The 19,432-nt window shown below is 34.8% G+C and overlaps 1 protein-coding gene across 1 annotated transcript in view; it reads right to left on the bottom strand.

Moving 5' to 3' along the window:
- LOC116860545 (lipoxygenase homology domain-containing protein 1-like) overlaps nt 1-19,432 on the bottom strand; it is a 156,296-nt gene that overhangs the window by 31,852 nt on the left and 105,012 nt on the right. Inside the window, 1 exon segment of the mRNA XM_032846608.1 lies at nt 9,144-9,275. Coding sequence (XP_032702499.1) covers nt 9,144-9,275 — 132 coding nt within the window.

Raw genomic sequence — 19,432 nt, 5'->3', positions numbered from 1 at the left:
TCTATTCTCCAAGATGGATGGATATATCTAAACACAGCTCACGAGGACACATTTTACTCTGTGCTAAGCACTGTCCCAAAAACTTAATTTTATTATCATGTCAACCATATTTAAGCCTCACATTGGCTCTATGAGATACTCTTCCCTACTAAACAAGTGGACAAACAGACTCGGAGTTAAATATTTGGCCCAGAGTTACACAGGTAGCAGCAAAGGAGACGGAGATGTCAAACTTAGGCAAACCAGGTTTGAATCCCATGCCATGCGGGATGTAATATCAAAGACAGCTGACCTGGAAGTGAACACAAAAACTGGTCCAACAAAATGTTATGACATAATCTGATTTTCAAAATTCAAATATTATAAGTGAAAACTTAATTGCCCTGCCTGCTATTTCTAGTCAGGCATGAGTAGGAACCTAGAAAAACACATTGGAATTTTTTCAGACTCTGGACAAGAGGACAATCAGATCTCTACTGACAAAAACACTATAGCATATCTATGAGTGCCAGAGAGTAATCAGCGATCTAGGTTAGGAGGATAAACTGTTCAGGATGCTAATCATTTACTCAATATCTTATGAATATTTGAGTCATCTAAAAGGACCATTTTTACTCAATTCAAGAAAATTTTACTTAGTTCCTATTATTTGCTGGGCACCATGTTAGTTTCATTGCTCTCTAAAAATTAATGACACAGATTAAGTTTGAAAGATAAATAAAATAAATGACAGTCTCACCTCAGAGATCCAAATTACTTGGTAGGGAAGACAGACATAAATATTTGGATTTCCAACATGTAGATGCATTCAGACAGCAAAAGAAGTACTAGAAAGTTCAAATGTAGCAGAATAAGGAGTGATTTAACTGTGGGGGCGTGGGCAGGGAAAGCTTCACTGAGGAAGGCAAAAGGACGAATCTGAATTTTGCAGAAAGAGGAAGGGAAGGGCATTCCAGATAGAAGGAACAGCATACCCAGTATGTACAAACACTTAAAATAGCAGGCAAATGAAGAGCTGCACATGGTGATAAGTGGTTGAACATGGCATCATATGAGATGCCTTTCCTTTTCCTTTTCTCACAGGAGAAAAGGAAAAACAGTGAGATCATGAAAGGCACTGGTCAAGTTGGAAGGGAGTCGGCACACCCCTATGCACGCAATAGGGAGCCAGTCAAGATTCTCAAGCATGGTGGTGATATGATCTGAGTTTTAGAAAGATCCATGTGAAACAGGATGTGCTACATGTAGCAGGGAGGAATGAGACAGGAAGTCCAGTGGACAAACAGTGAACACTGAACAGGGAACGAACAGCCTGGAATAGGGTCGGGTGACCACTTTTTAAGATGTCCATACGTAAGAACATATACATGCATGCACATGTGTGCATGTGTGTAGTTTGTCTGACTTAATCTGAAAACAAATAAATGGTTTCTAAAACCTCTTCTTCATTCTCTAACATTTTCACAAGCAACACATTTGCACAAACATTGCACATCACTGGTGTACATTCATGTTAATGAAAATTGATGACTGGATATGCTATAATCTATAATACAGAATAATTTATCAAAGTTTGTGCAGCCATCAATTAAATATGAATTCCATCTAATGCCATGATCTTTTGGAAATAAACCAAAGTCCATTAGTCTCAGACCATAAGTGTATCCATCTGAGAACTATAAAAGCAGTTGCTATTGTTGACTAGAAGTTTAAAATATTCCAAGCTGGGAGAATATTTGATGGCAACTCTGAATTAATGAATAGACTCTTTCGGGCTCTCCCTGAAAAAAATTTACAGCACCTAAAATGTATTCAGATGACTAAAAATGTGCTTCATATGGGTGACAGAACATTTTAATTAAGTACCCCTCAGGTTGACTCAGTCAAAAGAAAAAAACAAAAAGCCTAAGCTACCATTGTACTGCTAGTCTTTTGAAGCCCTAGAGAAAGAAAAAATAACTCACAGAAATAAATAACAAATTAGCTGATTCTAATGGTTCATGGATTAATCAAGGTTAAGGTCCACTAAAAGCATGAATCACCATCAGAGAGTGTGAACATAAAAAGACAAATGGTGTAAAATTTTGTGTACTTTTTCAAGACAGTGTTTGAGAACACTGATTTATACTAAAATGTAAAGCAGAAACTGAAAACAAATGTCCATCAATATTTGACACATGATATCAGAAAAAAAGGCTATTATTTAACCACAAAATCATCTGGAAAAAAAATAAGTCAAGCAGTCTCTCTATAGGTATCTTGCAATGTAAAAATATCTATTTCTACAAAATTAACATGAATAGTTTTGTTTTATTCACAAATTTATCCATTTCTTAATTTAAGGTATAATAGGCATTTATACAAGGCACAGGAAACACAAAGCTGGTGAGAATAGCTAACAGAAAATAAGATCAAATAATCAAAACTATTTCAACATGTTAGGATGTTGGACTGGTATCAAGAAGATAAAAACTAACTGGTATCAAAGTAAAGGTCTACATTTTGATTTTGAAAATCAGTTATCTATTTTTCAGTGAAAGGATCTGAATACAACATCCTAATGATCTTAATATATACCAAGAATGCAATAACAATGCCTACAACATGTACTCCAAGCCAAGATCATATTAACAGATGCATGGAGTCCACATTAAAGGAATACCATTATTCTAACTGTTCAGACTATACAAAAGGACAGGCTCCTACCTGGAGAATCACACTTGAAATATTCATAAAAGTAAAGAATTTAAAGAACATATATTAGGAGGAACTATTAAAAAATGTATTTCAAATAGAAGAGGATATACTAAAAAGAAACACTAAGAATCCATGTTTTAGTATATTTGTATATAAGAAGAATATACTAAGAAGGAATGAGAATAAACACAGAAGAAATATTAAGGTTTATTTTATAGGACGGTCTGTTGACTTTTTATGGCTCTAAAGAGTTTCTGAGGGGTAGGTTTTCTGCTAAACACAGGGAGGTACTTCTGACTGATTAGAATTACATAAAATGGGGGCGCCTGGGTGACTCAGTGGGTTAAAGCCTCTGCCTTCGGCTCAGGTCATGATCCCAGAGTCCTGGGATCGAGTCCCGCATGGGGAAATCTCTGCTCAGCAGGGAGTCTGCTTCCTCCTCTCTCTCTCTGCCTGCCTCCCTGCCTATTTGTGGCCTCTGTCTGTCAAATAAATAAATAAAATCTTTAAAAAAAAATTACTTAAAATGACGTGGCTTATTTCTTCATCCTTCATTTGAAATTCTACATTGCATTTTGCCAGGTCAAAAGTCCCTTCAAATCCTCATTCTATGATATGTGAAACTTACACCTCCTCTACATCGTAACTCACTATAATAGCATGAGCACAAAATAATAAATCTACACTTCTGTCTGGATGCTGAATGTTATTTTTTAATATTAAAAAAACAAATACTAAGATCACAAGAAGAAAAACAATTAATATAAGCTATTACCTGGTAATTCTATTTATAAGAACTACTCTAAAGAAATAATACAAAATACAGATGAGTGTCCATTGCAAGTTATACTTTAAAAAATTTTTGAAAAAATGCCCAAAAGTAAGAGAGTAGGTAAATATGGTATAGAACATCTATATAATAGGTTATTTATAGCTATTAAATTATTTTGTAGAAGTAATATCATGAAAATGCTTATAATGCTTACTGTATTCTATTAGCTGAAGAGCAGATTACAAAACTGTCTACCCAACATAACGAATATGTGTGTGTATATATATCTAAAGTGCTTTTTGGAGAGTAATAAAATGGCATAATTTTAACTTTCCTTTATGTGTTTTATTTTTTTTTTCAGAAAAATTTTAATTTACTGTGACTGCTTGTAAAGAAGACCTCAACTTGGTAACAGAATTCACATTTTCTTTGCCCAAATATTTTTCTGTTTGCTTTTTAAAGTGTTGGCATCTAAATAGGTTTAAAGAAAGTATATGCTATGGCTGAGACTTTGGCACAAATTCAGCCTTGCCTAGCAACAGCAGTGAGACACACCCACCAGCAGATTGAGGACTGGTATGGTTGTCACACTACAATGCTCAAATTCTTGTGGACAGAGCAAGAGGTGGACAATCTAAAGGTAAGACTTCAACCACATTCATCTTCCCAGGCCTCAGTTTTCTCATTCATAAAAATAAGAAGTCACAGTGGTGCCTGGGTGGCACAGTTGGTTAAGTGGCCCACTCTTGGTTTCAGCTCAGGTTGTAACCTCAGGGTCATGGAATTGAACCCTATGTCAGGCTCCATGCTCTGCACAGAGTCTGCTTCAGAGTCTCTCTTCTTCTTCCTCTGCCCCTATTTCTCATGCTCTGTGTCCAAAATAAATAAATATTTTTTTAAAGATTTTATTTATTTGAGAGAGAGAAAGAGAGAGAGAACAAGTGGTGCAGAGGGGAAGACAGGGGGAGAGAGAGAGAAGCAGAGAGCAGGGAGCCTGATATGGGCCTCAATCCCAGACCTAAAGATCACAACCTGAACCAAAGGCAGGTGCTTAACTGACTGAGCAACCCAGGTGCCCCTAAAATAAATAAAACTTTAAAAAAATTAGTCATATGTTGATAGTTGTTGAAGCTGGGCAAGTGGACACATTGAAATTCATTATTTTATTCTTTTTGTAAAAAGTAAAATTTCTTCCTCAAAACCCAGTTCTCTAACAAAACTAATATTAAAATTCAACTTAGCCCTAAAGGAAGAGCTTGCAAATAGAATGGCCCTACAATTCTATTTACTACTACCAAAGCATTATTTATTGTATATGTAGTTTTATAAGCTCTAAATCTTTGTCTCTTGACAAGAAAAACATCCACTTTTTTTTAATAAACAGGAGTTTTGAATACAGAGAACAGGCTTATTTTTTCTGTATTACCTAATCCCCCAACTATATATATCTTGCCCTATCCTGAAAGTAGACTGGCAAACATAATCTCAGGAGCTGAGAGTTGTTTTTGATATTTTTTAAAATATGAAATAAATTTTTTAAAGTATTTTTCAATGAACATGTATTTTAATATGAATGGCTAATGTAACCCAAATCTATTCAGTATGACAGCTAAATTGCAAAACCAAGAGGAATGTATTTCTGACAAGAAATAACTTTTAACTCCTGCAGATGTTTGAGAGGTAGAAGACAACTAAATAGAGTCATGATCTAATTACTGAGTAATGAATGGGAACCTTCTAGGTAATATTCATATATGAAGATATTTTTTCCCATCTAAAGTCATGGATGTATAAAAGCCATTTCCACTACATAGAAAACAACATTAAACAAATCATAGAGATTTTGTAGATGGCATTTGCATTAGGAAAGCTTTATCATCTGAATTTCCAGGATTTCATGTCCAAGTCCAAAGTCTGTGTTATGTCAATGATTTAAGCAGCTCATTAACAAATTAAGCTCAGTCTCCCTATTCTCAGTCCTTGACCCACTCTCCATTTCTACTATATTACCATTAACTACAACAAAGGACCTACACCTATTTAACCCATCCCCCCACCACCTCCATTCTGGTAATCATCAGTTTGTTCTCTATAGTTGAGTCTATTTTTGGTTTGCCTCTCTCTCTTTTTTTCCCCCCTTTACTCATTTATTTCTGAAATTCCATATATGGGTGAAATCATATGGTATTTGTCTTTCTCTAACTGACTTACGTCGTTTAGCATAGTACTCTCTAGTTTCACCCATGTCATCACAGATGACAAGATTTCATTCTTTTTTATGGCTGAGTAATATTTTGATATAGATAGATGATGATGATGATGATAGATAGATGATAGATACATAGATAGATAGATGATTGATAGATAGATAGATAGATAGATGGATAGATATCTCATGTATTTAACCATTCATTAGTTGATGGACACTTCTTCCCATAGTTCGGCTATTGATAATGCTGCTGTAAACACTGGGGTGCATGTGACCCTTTGAATCTGTATTTTTGCATCCTTTGAGTAAATAACTAGTAGTGTAATTGCTGGATCACAGGGTAGCTTTATTTTTAACTTTTTAAGGAACTTCCATAATGTTCGTCAGAGTGGCTACAGCAGTTTGCATTCCCACCAACAGTGTAAGAGGGTTCCCCTTTCTCCACACCCTTGCCAATACCCATCATTTTTTGCATTGTTGATTTTAGCCTTTCTGACAATGTATGAGATTATATCTCATTGTAATTTGATTTGTATTTCCCTGATGATGAATGATGTTGAGCATCTTTTCATGTGTCTGTTGGCCATCTCTTTGTCTTCTTTGGAAATATGTCTATTCATCTATTCTGCCCATTTTTTAATTGTATTATTCATTTTTGGGGTGTTGAGTTTTATAAGTTGTTTATATGCTTGGGATACTAACCCTTTATCAGAGGAGTACACTTGTTATGACAAGCACCAGGTGTCGTATGGACATGTTGAACCAATATATTGTACACATGAACCTGATATTATACTGTATGTTAACTAAATAAAAACTTTTTTAAAAAGGACTTCCAAGTCTTTTTATAATTAATAACTTAAATTTTATTTTTGTCTAACATGCCTTGAATGTTTCCCACATCTCATTTATCAGTTTTTAAACTTTTAATTTTGTGTGATTAATACTTATCTGGTTCACTAGTGCGTAAACTTCAAGAAGTCAGAGACCAAGTCCTTTTTGCCCTCACTCTATTTCTTTACATCTGACATTTAGGAGGCAATACATTTCTTGTAATTTATTACATGAAAGAATGATTTGAAAAGGTTTATATTTATCATGAGGCCTAATTTTATCATTTTTCCAGCCTCATTCTAAAATGTATACTTTCCAATCCTTAAAAATTTAACAATGGTATCAAAAATGGCGGTAAGATCCAAAACATATAAAGAACTGATAGAACTCAATAACAGAAAAACAATCTGATTACAAAAGTAAAAGAAGAATAAATAGATATTTCTTCCAGAAAAGATACCCAAATGGCCAGCAGGTATATAAAAAGATGCTCAATATCACTAATCATCAGGAAAATGCAAATCAAGACAATGAGATATCAATTCATACCAGTAAGAATGGCTATTATCAAGAATAAAATGAAAAAAAAAAAGAAGACAAGACATTAAGTGTTGGTGAGGATATAGAGAAAAGGGAACTCTCAGGCACTGTTGATGGGAATGTTTAAATTGGTAGCACCACTATGGCAAACAGTATGGAGACTGGTCAAAAATTAAAAATAGAACTACCATATTATTCACCAACTCCATTTCTCAGTATGTATGCAAAGGAAATGAAAACATAATATTGAAGAAATATATGCATTTCCAGGTTTATTGCAGCATTATTCATAGTACGCAATATAAGGAAACAATCTAGGTGCCCGTTGACAGATGAATAGATAAAGAAGATCTGAAACCCATGAGAAAGAAAGAAATCCTATCATTTGCAACAACATGGATAGACCTTGAGAAAATTATGCTAAATGAGATAAATCAGACAAAGACAAATACTATATGATATAACTTATATGTGGAACCAAAAAAAGCTCAACTTATAAAAACAGAAAGCAAAATGGTGGCTACCAAGGGCTTGAGGGTCAGGGGTCAGAATAGAAGAGATGTTTAAGGATACAAACTTGCAACTAGTAGGTAAATAAGACCTAAAGATCTAATGTACAGTAGAGTGATTATAGGTGACAACATTGTATTATAAACATCAAACTTGCTAGGAGACTAGATCTCAATTATTCCCATTACAAAAAAGAAATACAAGTATGTGCTATGATAGAGGTGCATTCTTGCATATATGTTGCATAGCACAATATATAAATATATTAAATCAACATATGATACAACTTAAATGTAAAAACATCTAACAATGGTAACATTTTAAAGATTTTTTTTGCCAGAACAGACAAATATTCATAGGATATATAGAAGATTTCCTCTTTAGCAGTTTGTTACTCATAAAAAGTGTCTATTTCTAGGAATTTCAGTTAGTATGTTATTTTCAACCAAGTCAAATTTTACTTGAGGTGGCCATCCCAGATTTAGGTGCCATTACTTCCTGACACAAGATTGAGTTTTCCTTCTGTGAAAAATGTTAACTAAGCACATGTTTCTCATGCAGTGTGATTTGTCACACTGTTCCATAGAAATATAAAACTGGGCCTGGTCCAATGCAGCAAGAATCAAAAGGCTAATTTCTCTTCCCTCTGGTTGATGTGATAGTATCATAAGGTTGTCATCAAGAGACATCTATTTTCTGTTACTATCTGAAAGAAAAGAGAGCATACCCAATTACTAATTTTCAAAAAGCACGTTTTGAAAGGTAACATTATAATTTATCTGTCTCTCAAAATTTTTTTTTCAAAAATGGTCCAGAGACAGTGGTCCAATATTTCATTTTACCTAAATATTACTAAATTCTGATGCACAGAATTTGTTAGATATCATTCGTTATACTTCCCAGAGAGAAAGCAATGCATTTAAGAGAAAGAAAATGAACAGACTAAAAGATGGAAACTAAAAATTCAAACCTCTGAGGCCTACAGCACCTTATTCATGCCTCAGTTTCTGCATCGGAGAAACAGATTATTTTTTGTTTTTACTTAGACTCTGGTGAGAATTTGCTATTATTCAAAAAATATATTCACAAAATATTTTGTATGTGATAGTCCAAATATGATGCCATAATTTAATAATTTCTTCTTACCAAGTCATTGTTCTAGAGTCATTGAATTCAAGCTAAAGAAATAAACATATTTTAATATATATGTGTTCTTTCTTTAAAGATTTTATTTATTTATTTAAGAGAAAGAGCAAGCACACGACCCCAAGGAGGAGGAGGGACAGAGGGAAGAATCTCAAGCAGACTCCCTGCTGAGCACAGAGCCCTTCACAGGGCTCAATCTCATGACCCTGAGATCATGACCTGAGCTGAAATCAAGAGTCGGATGCTCAACTAACTGAGCCACCCAGGCACCCCTATACATGTATTCTTTGCATAAAAAAGCAAGGTAACAGCTTAAAAGCAAATTCATGGGCAATAATATACCGTATACATTAAAAATAATTTGATGTTTTTCCTGAGGTGGCCACAAAGAATCAATGCAGACAAATCAAAAGAAAGGGGAAAAAACTTGCTTACTTGCAGCTGAAGAAAGTAAGGAACACTTGGCCTCAGATTCTGGTAGTGTTTCTTGCTGGTTTTTTGACTCATGGACTTTTTCCTCCTCTTGGCTGGGTGTTGCTGACATACCCATTGGGTTTTCTCTGCCAACTGAAATTAAGATTTTAAAGATGCAATCCTCTCAAAATCACTTGCTTCTTCTCAGAAAATTCACCATATGTTCAGCTATGCAGTTTAAGTTTTGCTATTGTCTCCATTTCAATGCCTAGTCAAATCTTTTCACTCTGCATTACATAGTTACCAGAAAATGACTTTTTATTCTTAGCAGCAGGCTGTGCATGAATGGTATTCCTATAAAATCTATTCACTGCCTTGTAAATTCAAGCAATAATTTAACACCACAGTATGAATCAAATAACTTATTCAAGATGTTTTTCTTATAGATTCTAAACAGAAACTCCTTTGATAATCTGGTACTTTGCCTTCCTTGGAAGGGGAAACTGATTAAAACATCACTCAAACAACATTTTACATTACCTTACTGAAATATGAAAATCAAGGAAATATACATATAAATGAAGAAAACATTATCTATTTTTCTGCCTTTTATTTAGAAACAAGTGTTTTGGTATTTTGTTCAGGAATAGATATCTCCAGCCTACCTGAATAATGACTCTAATGATTCACAGTTTAAGTTGTTTGTGTTTCCTTCTTAGGGTTCAGCCATAGTTACAAACCTCATCAGCAACAAAAATTATATTGATGTCTGATTTTATGTAATAATAAATAATAGCAGCTACTTCTTAATATCATAATTGCAGTCAATAATTTCAGATGACCCATGAAATGTATGTTAGCATCAGAAGGCATGATGATCTCATAACTATGGTTAACAGAAATCAACACTTAATCATATAGAGTGATGGCAATGACTATACAACACTGGTGTCTAAAGAACTGCCTGTGATAATATTGTCATATATATATCCAGAGAGAGAGAGAGAGATCCTTATAATTATTTGATATTATGTAATCTCAGACAATAATAATCTTTTGAACACCAAACTCTGTAAAACGTGTTTCTCGACATGGCTTATCTACAATGCAACGCTTAGACATTGCTTAGTTCCTAATAAAGGAACTTTAAAATATTTAAAAGATCAGAAATAACTAGAAATGTGTCCACTGAGGGTAAATGAACACTTAAAGAGGAAAGAATAAAAACGATTCCTAAATATAATTCAGCCACCATTTTCTTATAGTCCATTAAGGGACCCATAATCAAGGGACTACATTATCTACAAATAATGTAGAAATCCAGGATTTACAAAGAGAAAATAATCTCTCTCACAGGCACTGCCAGAAGCATAAGAATAAATCAATGCATAACACGTGACTTTGACATTGATGAGGTTACAGCCCAGAGGTAGAACACATAAACAATGACCTTTGGTATATATTGATGAGCTCTATAGCATACGCCAAGCACAGTGTACCTAACACAGAATGGGCTGCACAACAGAGTCAGCCTAAGCAAACTGTAAAATGGGAACACGCATTTCTTATCTCTCTATCCTCCCACACTGGCTTTTCAAGATTCTACCTCATCCTGAAAAATGAATGTCAATATATTTTTATAAACACAACAGTTATCTTAATAGTAGGAAATTTAGGGGGTGCCTGGGTGGCTCAGTCGGTTAAGCAGCTGTGTTCAGCTCAGGTCATGATCCCAGGGTCCAGGGATCAAGTCCCACATCGGTCTCCCTGCTCAGTGGAGAGCCTGCTTCTCCCTCTCCCTGCCTCTCTGACTACTTGTGCTCTCTATCTCTCTGTCAAATAAATAAATAAAATCTTAAAAAATAATAGTAGGAAATTTAGGACCTGGACGACATTTTTTGGAATGGTCATCCTAGATGTTCCTGTCTTTTTGTATAGAACACTGCCCAACTTGGCCTTTGAACCAGGTGGGTCACAGCTGGAGGTCTAAAATCCAGGTACCAAACAGCCATCCATTGGATTCAGAGCCTACTCTGAATTGGAGTAACTCTTACCAGTGTGCTCTTTTTGTCTCACTTTCATAATTTAAAAAGGAATCTGAAGATTTATTAAACACAATATTAAAAAAAAACCTGTGATAAAGGTGAAAGAAACAGAATTGTCTAGCTGGAATTGAATGATTACTTTGTAATCATCTCATTATATCCAAAAGTTTAGTAGTATCAAGATCAACCACACAGAAAGGTTATAACTGCAAAAACTGAACTTGTAAAAAAAATTTTTTGTTTTATTAAATACCAGCTACTTATAGGTAAAATAAGCTAAAATACAATAGTAAAGTGTCATGTTGTTATGACATATATATTTAAATCCATAAAATCTATTTTATTATCTGAAATATATTTTTGTCACACTTCTCTACATAAGATCATAAGGTACATATTCAGGATTCTGATAAACTGGGTATATGATAGTTATTTCATTTATATTTTGAAACTTGAAGATCTTAGCACACTAGTATGAAGTGAAAATGAATTTTCCAAACATACTTTAATAAAAACTTCCATAAAATTTGAACCTGAAATAAATTCCTTATTATAATAAAAATGTAACTTCTGAACCATATCTTTAGTCTTGTATTTTTTCCAGGTTACTGATACCTGAGCCTCATAATTTGTATACAGAAGCTAATACAATAAAACTAGACTGGAATTTGAGCAAGAGGAGGCAAACTTTAAGCATAATTTAAGTCTCAAATATGATACCTATAAAACTTGGATATGTTCACTGTTACCTAAATGCCCTAAAAAAGAAATAGTGCATTAAAGTTAATGGGAAGTCACAAATTATATTGATCCAAAATTCTTCAAATTATACCAAGCACATTATGTTGTTATTATATGGAATTATAAGCGTGGAGTTATTATCTGGAAAAATGGGAATGAACAGAGCTTCCAAATAATCCATTGAGATCCTTCTCCATGGGCTCAGTATGATAACTGATTGTGTAAGCACATGAAGTCAGATTTCACACTTTCTCCTATATACAGGGTTCCTAGTACTGTGAATGTAACTCATGAATAAGAGAGGTTTTGCTGCACAAGACAACTATTTCATCTAAATGGTAGTAGGAACAATGACTTTTATTATAAATTCTTTTTTTAATTAATTTTATTTTTTCAGTGTTCCATGATTCATTGTTTATGCACCGCACCCAGTGCCCCATGCAATACATGCCCTCCTTAACACACTATTAATTGAACCAAATTCTAACCAAATTGTAGATAAAGAAATCAAGTCACAGAGAAGTTATGTTATTTGTCCAAAGTGATTGAAAGAAAAAATGAGAAGATATCTCCCCAGGAATCTAGTAACTCTAGTTAAGTTATAAAAGAAACATCATGATGAATTACAGCAGAAACTAAAGAAACTAAAAACAGGAAATCAACACAGAAAATCAATGTACCAAAATCTGATTATTTGAAAAGATCAATAAAATTCATAAGTCTCTAGTCAGGCTAAGAAAAAAAAGATGAAATAACATAAATCACTAACATTAGAAATGAAAGAGAGAACATCATTACAGATCCTATGGACATTAAAAAGATATAAAGGAATACTTTCAACAACTCTATGCTCTCAAATTTGATAACCTAGATGAAATGGACCAATTCCTTAAAGACACAATTTGCCAAAACTCACACAAGAAGAAACAGACAAAATAAATAGTAAAGTTTATTAAAGAAACTGAATCAATATTAAATAACCTTCTAAAACAGAAAGCATCTGGCCCAAACAGGTTCCTGGTGAATCTTACACCAAAAAATTTAAGGGAGAAATTATACCAATTCTCTACAATCTCTTTCAGAGGATAGAAAAAGAGGGAATATTTCCTAACTCATTCTAGGAGGTCAGTATTGCCCTAATACCAAAAACCATACAAAGACATTGCAAGAAAAAAACTATAAACCAATACTTCTGATGAACATAGACACAAATATCCTCAAATAATATTAGTAAATTGAATCCAACAATCTATAAAAAGATTAATATAATAAGACCAAGTGGGATTTATCTCAGATATATGAGGCTGGTTCAACATTCAAAAATTAATTAATGTAAGGATTTTTAGGTCAATTAAAATATTCTTTAGATATCAGACTGATGGATATATGCCATTACACATTTGTCCAAATCCATGGAATGTGCAATACTAAGATCGGATCAAAATGTTAGCTATAAACTCTAAATAATTATGATGTTTCAATGTAGGTTCATCAATTATAATAAATGTACCACCTGGTGGGGAATTTTGGTGGGGAAGGCTATGCATCTGTGGGGCAGGAGATAAATGGGAAATCTCTATACCTTCCCCTCATTTTTTCTGTGAACATTTAACTGTTCTTTAAAAAGTCTTTAAAAGGGGGCACCTGGGTCATCCAGTCATTAAGCGTCTGACTTTGACTCAGGTCGTGATCCCAGGGTCCTAGGATCAAGCCCCGATTCAGGCTCCCTATGTGGTGAGAAGCCCGCTTCTCCCTCTCCCACTCCCCACCTTGTGTTTCCTCTATTGTTGTGTCTCTCACTGTCAAATAAATAAATAAAATCTTTAAATAAATAAATACTCTTTAAAAAATCTTACTGAAAAAAAAATTCACCATGAGAACTCTTCCGTTCTTTAATAATCATAACCACAAATACTTGTATAGTGCTTGTATAGCACTGACTGAATACCAGAAATTATTAGAAACATTTTATATATATTAACTCATGTAATTCACACATCAGCCCTGATTTAAGGCACCCTTCATTTTCATTTTATAGAGAATGGACATTTGATACAAGTGCTGTCAGAGCACACAGCTAACAAGAAGCCTAAGCAGGATATGGATAACTGGTAGCCTGGTTTCAGCCTATGAGTGAAATATCCTTGCCTCTCTACCCTGCTGTACTTTGAAGGCTCTCACTGTTTGGTAGGTGAACCCAGGCAACAAGATTGTGTCATCACAGGCAGGGCAGAGTAGTGAACTCCATATGATTATGAGCCTTGCCACACCAACCAGTGTATAAAGACACTTATATCAAGTGCAGTTGCGTCTAAGGATACCAGAACCATGATTCAGGGGTACACGCTTGGGGACAACAGGTAACTGCCCCACAGAAAGATCTCTACTGAAGTCTCCTGAAATGCAACCTTACTATGCTCTTCCTAAAATGATCTCTTCCCCTATCCAAGTCCCTTTGTTGCTAAGGGTGCCTGACAATTTCAACTGTACCTTCCTGAAAACTATGAAGAAAAGTTAATATTGTTTAAAACAAAACAAAACAAAACCTATGGAGCCAAGCTGCTCTATATCTGTATTCAAATATAAACTGAAAATTCTCAACAGTTTTATGGGGATATTTTTTGTTGTTCTTGGTATTGGGCAGGTTCAACCTATTTGTGTGTGTGTGTGTGTGTGTGTGTGTGTGTGTAGTCTGGTTAGACAAGATTCTAAAAACAATGAAGTGATTTTGGGAACTACTATAAAATTTTAAGTAAACATCCTGCTGCCTTTCACAAACTAAAGGTCATGAGTTTCTTCCCATTTCAACTGCACACTTATGTGTATATCTGCCCACAATTTATTTACTCAAAATATGTTTACTCAATTTCAAAAGGTTCACAGATTCACAGTAAAAGTTCTTACTGTAATGCAATGCTTTTATTCTCACTTACAGATGACAAAACAGAGGTTCAGAGAGGTTAATCAACTTAATTAGGGACATACTGTTAGCACATGAAAATAAAACCCAAACATTCCTAACATGAACTCGCAGTCACTTTATGTTACATCATTCATTTGTTCAAGAACCTACTCTGAGCCAGGCATTGCACTGTATCCCATAGATATCATGGGAACCAACTGTACTGTTTAGTACTCAATTATCAGGAAAGCTTCAACAAATACCGCAAGATAGCTTGTTACTCAGTAGACAGGAGGGACCTCAGAAGAGTATTTAAAGTCCATGCTAGTCACCAGAAGGCCAACATTAGCAAAGTTTCAAAAGACGTTGGGTTATATTCTCTCAACTGAATATCATATAAGATGTTAAGTTCTAATAGACATAAGACAAGACAAGATCATAAGCAGTCCGAACTTACTGAAAAATCCATTTTGGTGACTTATTTTTCACTGTTATGAGAAATAACATGACCCAATAACCTGTTAGTTTTCTGCTCAATATCTGGTTCAAGAGTTTGACATACTTTAAATGGAAAGGTTTGGAAGAAGAGTGTCAACAAATTCAGATAGCTCAAAGACAAATCCTGCTTTAGCAAGACATTTTTATGTGTTTGAGTTAGAAAAACCTATTCTTTCTTTCCTCCTGTGTTTCCTTTGCTTTCACAGAGAATACTTCACTTCTGACACTTCTGATCACCAAATGTGTAGGAACTTTTGCCAAACCAAACAGCTCTGTAGCACTAGCTGGATGTCCTACAATCTAATTCAATTCTGACACTATTTACCTAGAGATAGCATCAGACCCCACAGGTAAAGGGCTCAGTTCCACAAGACCATCTCTCTCTTCAGATGCTAATCCCAAGTCCAAGTTATTAACTGTGCTTCTGACCAATCAGCTATAAATCGAAGATTCCCACAATCCTTCTTCAAGTCCGATTAATTTGCTGGAGCAGCTCACAGAACTCAAGGAAATACTTATGTTTGCCAGTCTGTTTATTAAAGGACATAACAAAGCATATTAATAACAGTCAGATAAAAAGAAACAGGAAGCGAGGTCTATGAGAGCCCTGAGTACAGGCACTTCTGTCCTCATTGAGTTGGGGTACCTCACCTCCCAGTATGTAAATGTTTTCACTAACCTGGAAGCTCCCAAAACCCCATTCTATTGAGATTTTATGGAGGATTCCTCACAGGCATGATCAATTTTTAACTCTATGCCCAGGCTTTCTCCTGTCTCTGAAGGATGGAGGGATAGAGTTAAAAATACTAAGCTTTGAATCATGGCTTAGTCTTCCACGGGGCTACCTAGAGTCACCTCATTAGAACAAAAGACACTTGCCATGCTCTTATCACTTAGGAATTTATAAGGGTTTTAGGAGTTCTGTGCAGGAACCAGAGTAGGGGATGGTTGGCAGAGATCAATAGATTTTCTTTTTTTTTTTTTTTAAAGATTTATCTATTTATTTGACAGGCAGAGATCACAAGGAGGCAGAGAGGCAGCAGGGGTGGTGGGGAGCAGGCTCCCCGCTGAGCAGAGAGCCGGATGTGGGGCTTGACCCAGGAAGGACCCTGGGATCATGACCTGAGCTGAAGGTAGAGGCTTTAACCCACTGAGCCACCCAGGTGCCCCCAATATATTTTCTATTATCTTACACTGTTCTCTAAATCTTTCGTTACACCTTTATTTACCTGATCTGGCAGGAAATTCAGTACTACCCAGAAAAGAAAGAGAAAATGTAGATGAAAGAAGATAGCCACAAAAACTGAATTTTCAAAAGTGCATATAAATACAGCAAATATGAGCCTTTGTACAGTAGCCATTCTTTGTGCTTTATTTTGTTGAAATGTGCACAGCCTAATGATTACCTAGAGTCAAAATAAATCCCATAAAGGAGTTGTTGCAACCAATTCTGCAGCTATACTTTTCATTACAGGCCTGGGTAGGGAAAATACAAACCTGATGCAGAAACCAAAGGGCAAGTGGTATATACATGGATTACTTTAACATCATGGCACATGTCTTGTGAAAATGGGTATGTATTCCTAGACAGTGTGTTTTGAATAAATGTTAGTGTTTCTATGCCTTTCCTCAGAATTCCTAGGATTCATGATCCTTCAATAAAGTTTCCAAAGCAATATTTCCAGCATTAAAATGGGAAGTTGCCTCAGTATATTTAGCAATGATATATGTAGGGTTAACATTTCTTGGAACAGTCTACTTCTGTACAAATGTTGACATTTATAATACTGGTGATGAGAGTCCCTATATCAACGAGAACTTCTTGGTCAATCTGGGTGTCTACAACAGCAGGGAGAGAATTACTAGGCAAACTTTCATTGTCAGCTTTTTCCAAGGAGATTCTGAGAATACTAACAGGTAACATATAGAACACACTACCACAAGATAACCTGAACCCTGAATATGTCAGCCAACGCCACAGAAGTTCAGCTTACTTGTCGTAATGTTCCAAGGATTCTCGCTTGAAGGCCATATCAGCAAGTGTCTTCATATATATTAATATCATGTCCTACAAAATGAGTTCTCTGCCTTTAATTCTATTAACTGCTTCTTCCTACTGAATCCATGAACAACAGAATCTTACCCCTCACTTTTCCATGTTTCTATCCAGGCTCTTGAATTCTCATACAATGACAAGATACATAAAGAGCCATGTATAATGTACTGGGCTAAAACATCTTATCAATGCAATGTGGTATTGTAGTCACTTTTACAGATTGAAAATAATCAGTGAGAAGGTATGGAGCTAAGAATTTTAATTTTCCTTTTAATGTGAAAGTCTGTAGTCCTTTGGAATAAGTCCTTTGAGGACATCAATCTTTATAGAGCTGGAAGTCTAGCTTTACAGTATGTTTGAAAATCTTCTCATTCATTGTTTTTAAGTGAAACAGATACTTGCAATGAATGCCTAGGACTTATTTGGAACTTCCATAATCTAACTAACAGACAAAATTCCATGATTATTCTCATGGGTTAATCCAGATAGGAATAGCTTGTTGATCACAGGAATTTGCATCTAATAAGGACAATTTATAAAATCTCAGACTGATAAATGATAGCCCAAAGTCAGAGCAAGAGGAACCTCTCAATAGCCAAGACAAATAGGAGCCTCTAGGCAATTCCTCATAGGATTAACAGCTAGTACCAAAATATACTTCTCATTTCTGGGACTGCTAGAATAACTATGGGACATTCAGATTTAAGAAGTCTATTGTTTTGAAATTGAGGGAACATTTTCATTTCTGGTAATTTATGCTAGAAAAAAATTTCAGACCAGTGTAAAAATATGTATGTACATGAATGATCATCCAACATTGTTAATAGTAACCAAAAAAATCCACAATAAAATAGCCAGCATTAAAGGATTGATTAAATAATTTGTGGCAAATGAATTAATAAAACTCACTTGAAAAGATAGTGTAAATCTATGAGTATTGATGAAAATCATTTGTTTCTTTAAGTAAAAAAGCATATAAAGTTGTTTTATATAAATACAATGGAAGCCCTATATTTTGTTAAAAATATGCATTTAGGGGGCCTGAGTGGCTCAGTCTATTAAGTGTGTGCCTTGGGTTTAGGTCATGATCCCAGAGTCCTGGGATCAAGTCTCACATCAGGCTTCTTGCTCAGAGGAAGCCTGCTTCTTCCTCTCCCTGTGCTGCTCCCCTGCTTGTGCTCTCTCCCACTCTTAAATAAATAAATAAATAAATTTAAATTTTTATATGTATATATTTTTAGTATAGAAAAGAAAGAAGATAAATATATACAAAACACACTTTCATAGAAAGAAGTCATAAAAAAAATACATCAAAATGTAAATAGTTTTTATCTCTAGACAGATTTCCACATGAGTATTTTTTCAAAATTTTCCACAATTACATGCATTATTTATATAATAAAAATAATAAGGGGGAAAAGAAATTACTTGAACAAATTACTGACATCTATCAATCTAGCATTAGAAGACTTAGTCTCAGGCCTGCTGGCTATAAGCTTTCAAAAATTAATTCACAATCACTGGGGATATTCAATTCTTTTTTAAAACACACTATCAAATAATTAAAGTGAAGTTTCAAAAGACCATAAGAAGTAATTTATCTATCTTCCAAAGTGAGAATAAATGATAGAACCCATGTTTCTCATGTCTGGCATAAAATAACTGCCAGCAAACGTTGGGTATTATGACTGAAATAAGAACTTTCATATGCATTTACTTGTTTGATCCCCACCAGCTCTACTGGCGAAATAGGGCAGGTATCCACCATGACCAGGTGGGATTCATCCCTGGGTTGCAAGGATGGTTCAACATTCACAAATCAATCAATGTGATAGAACAAATCAATAAGAGAAGAGAGAAGAACCACATGGTCCTCTCAATTGATGCAGAAAAAGCATTTGACAAAATCCAACATCTGTTCCTGATTAAAATGTTTCAAAGTATAGGGATAGAGGGAACATTCCTGAACTTCATAAAATCTATCTATGAAAAACCCACAGCAAATATCATCTTCAAGGGGAAAAAGCTCACAGCCTTCCCGTTGAGATCAGGAACACAACAAGGATGC

Source organism: Lontra canadensis, unplaced genomic scaffold (genome assembly GCF_010015895.1).
Source record: "Lontra canadensis isolate GAN:19392208 unplaced genomic scaffold, GSC_riverotter_1.0 scaffold177, whole genome shotgun sequence".
In the NCBI taxonomy this organism is placed as follows: Eukaryota; Metazoa; Chordata; class Mammalia; order Carnivora; family Mustelidae; genus Lontra; species Lontra canadensis.
This window is presented reverse-complemented; position numbering and strand designations above follow the sequence as displayed.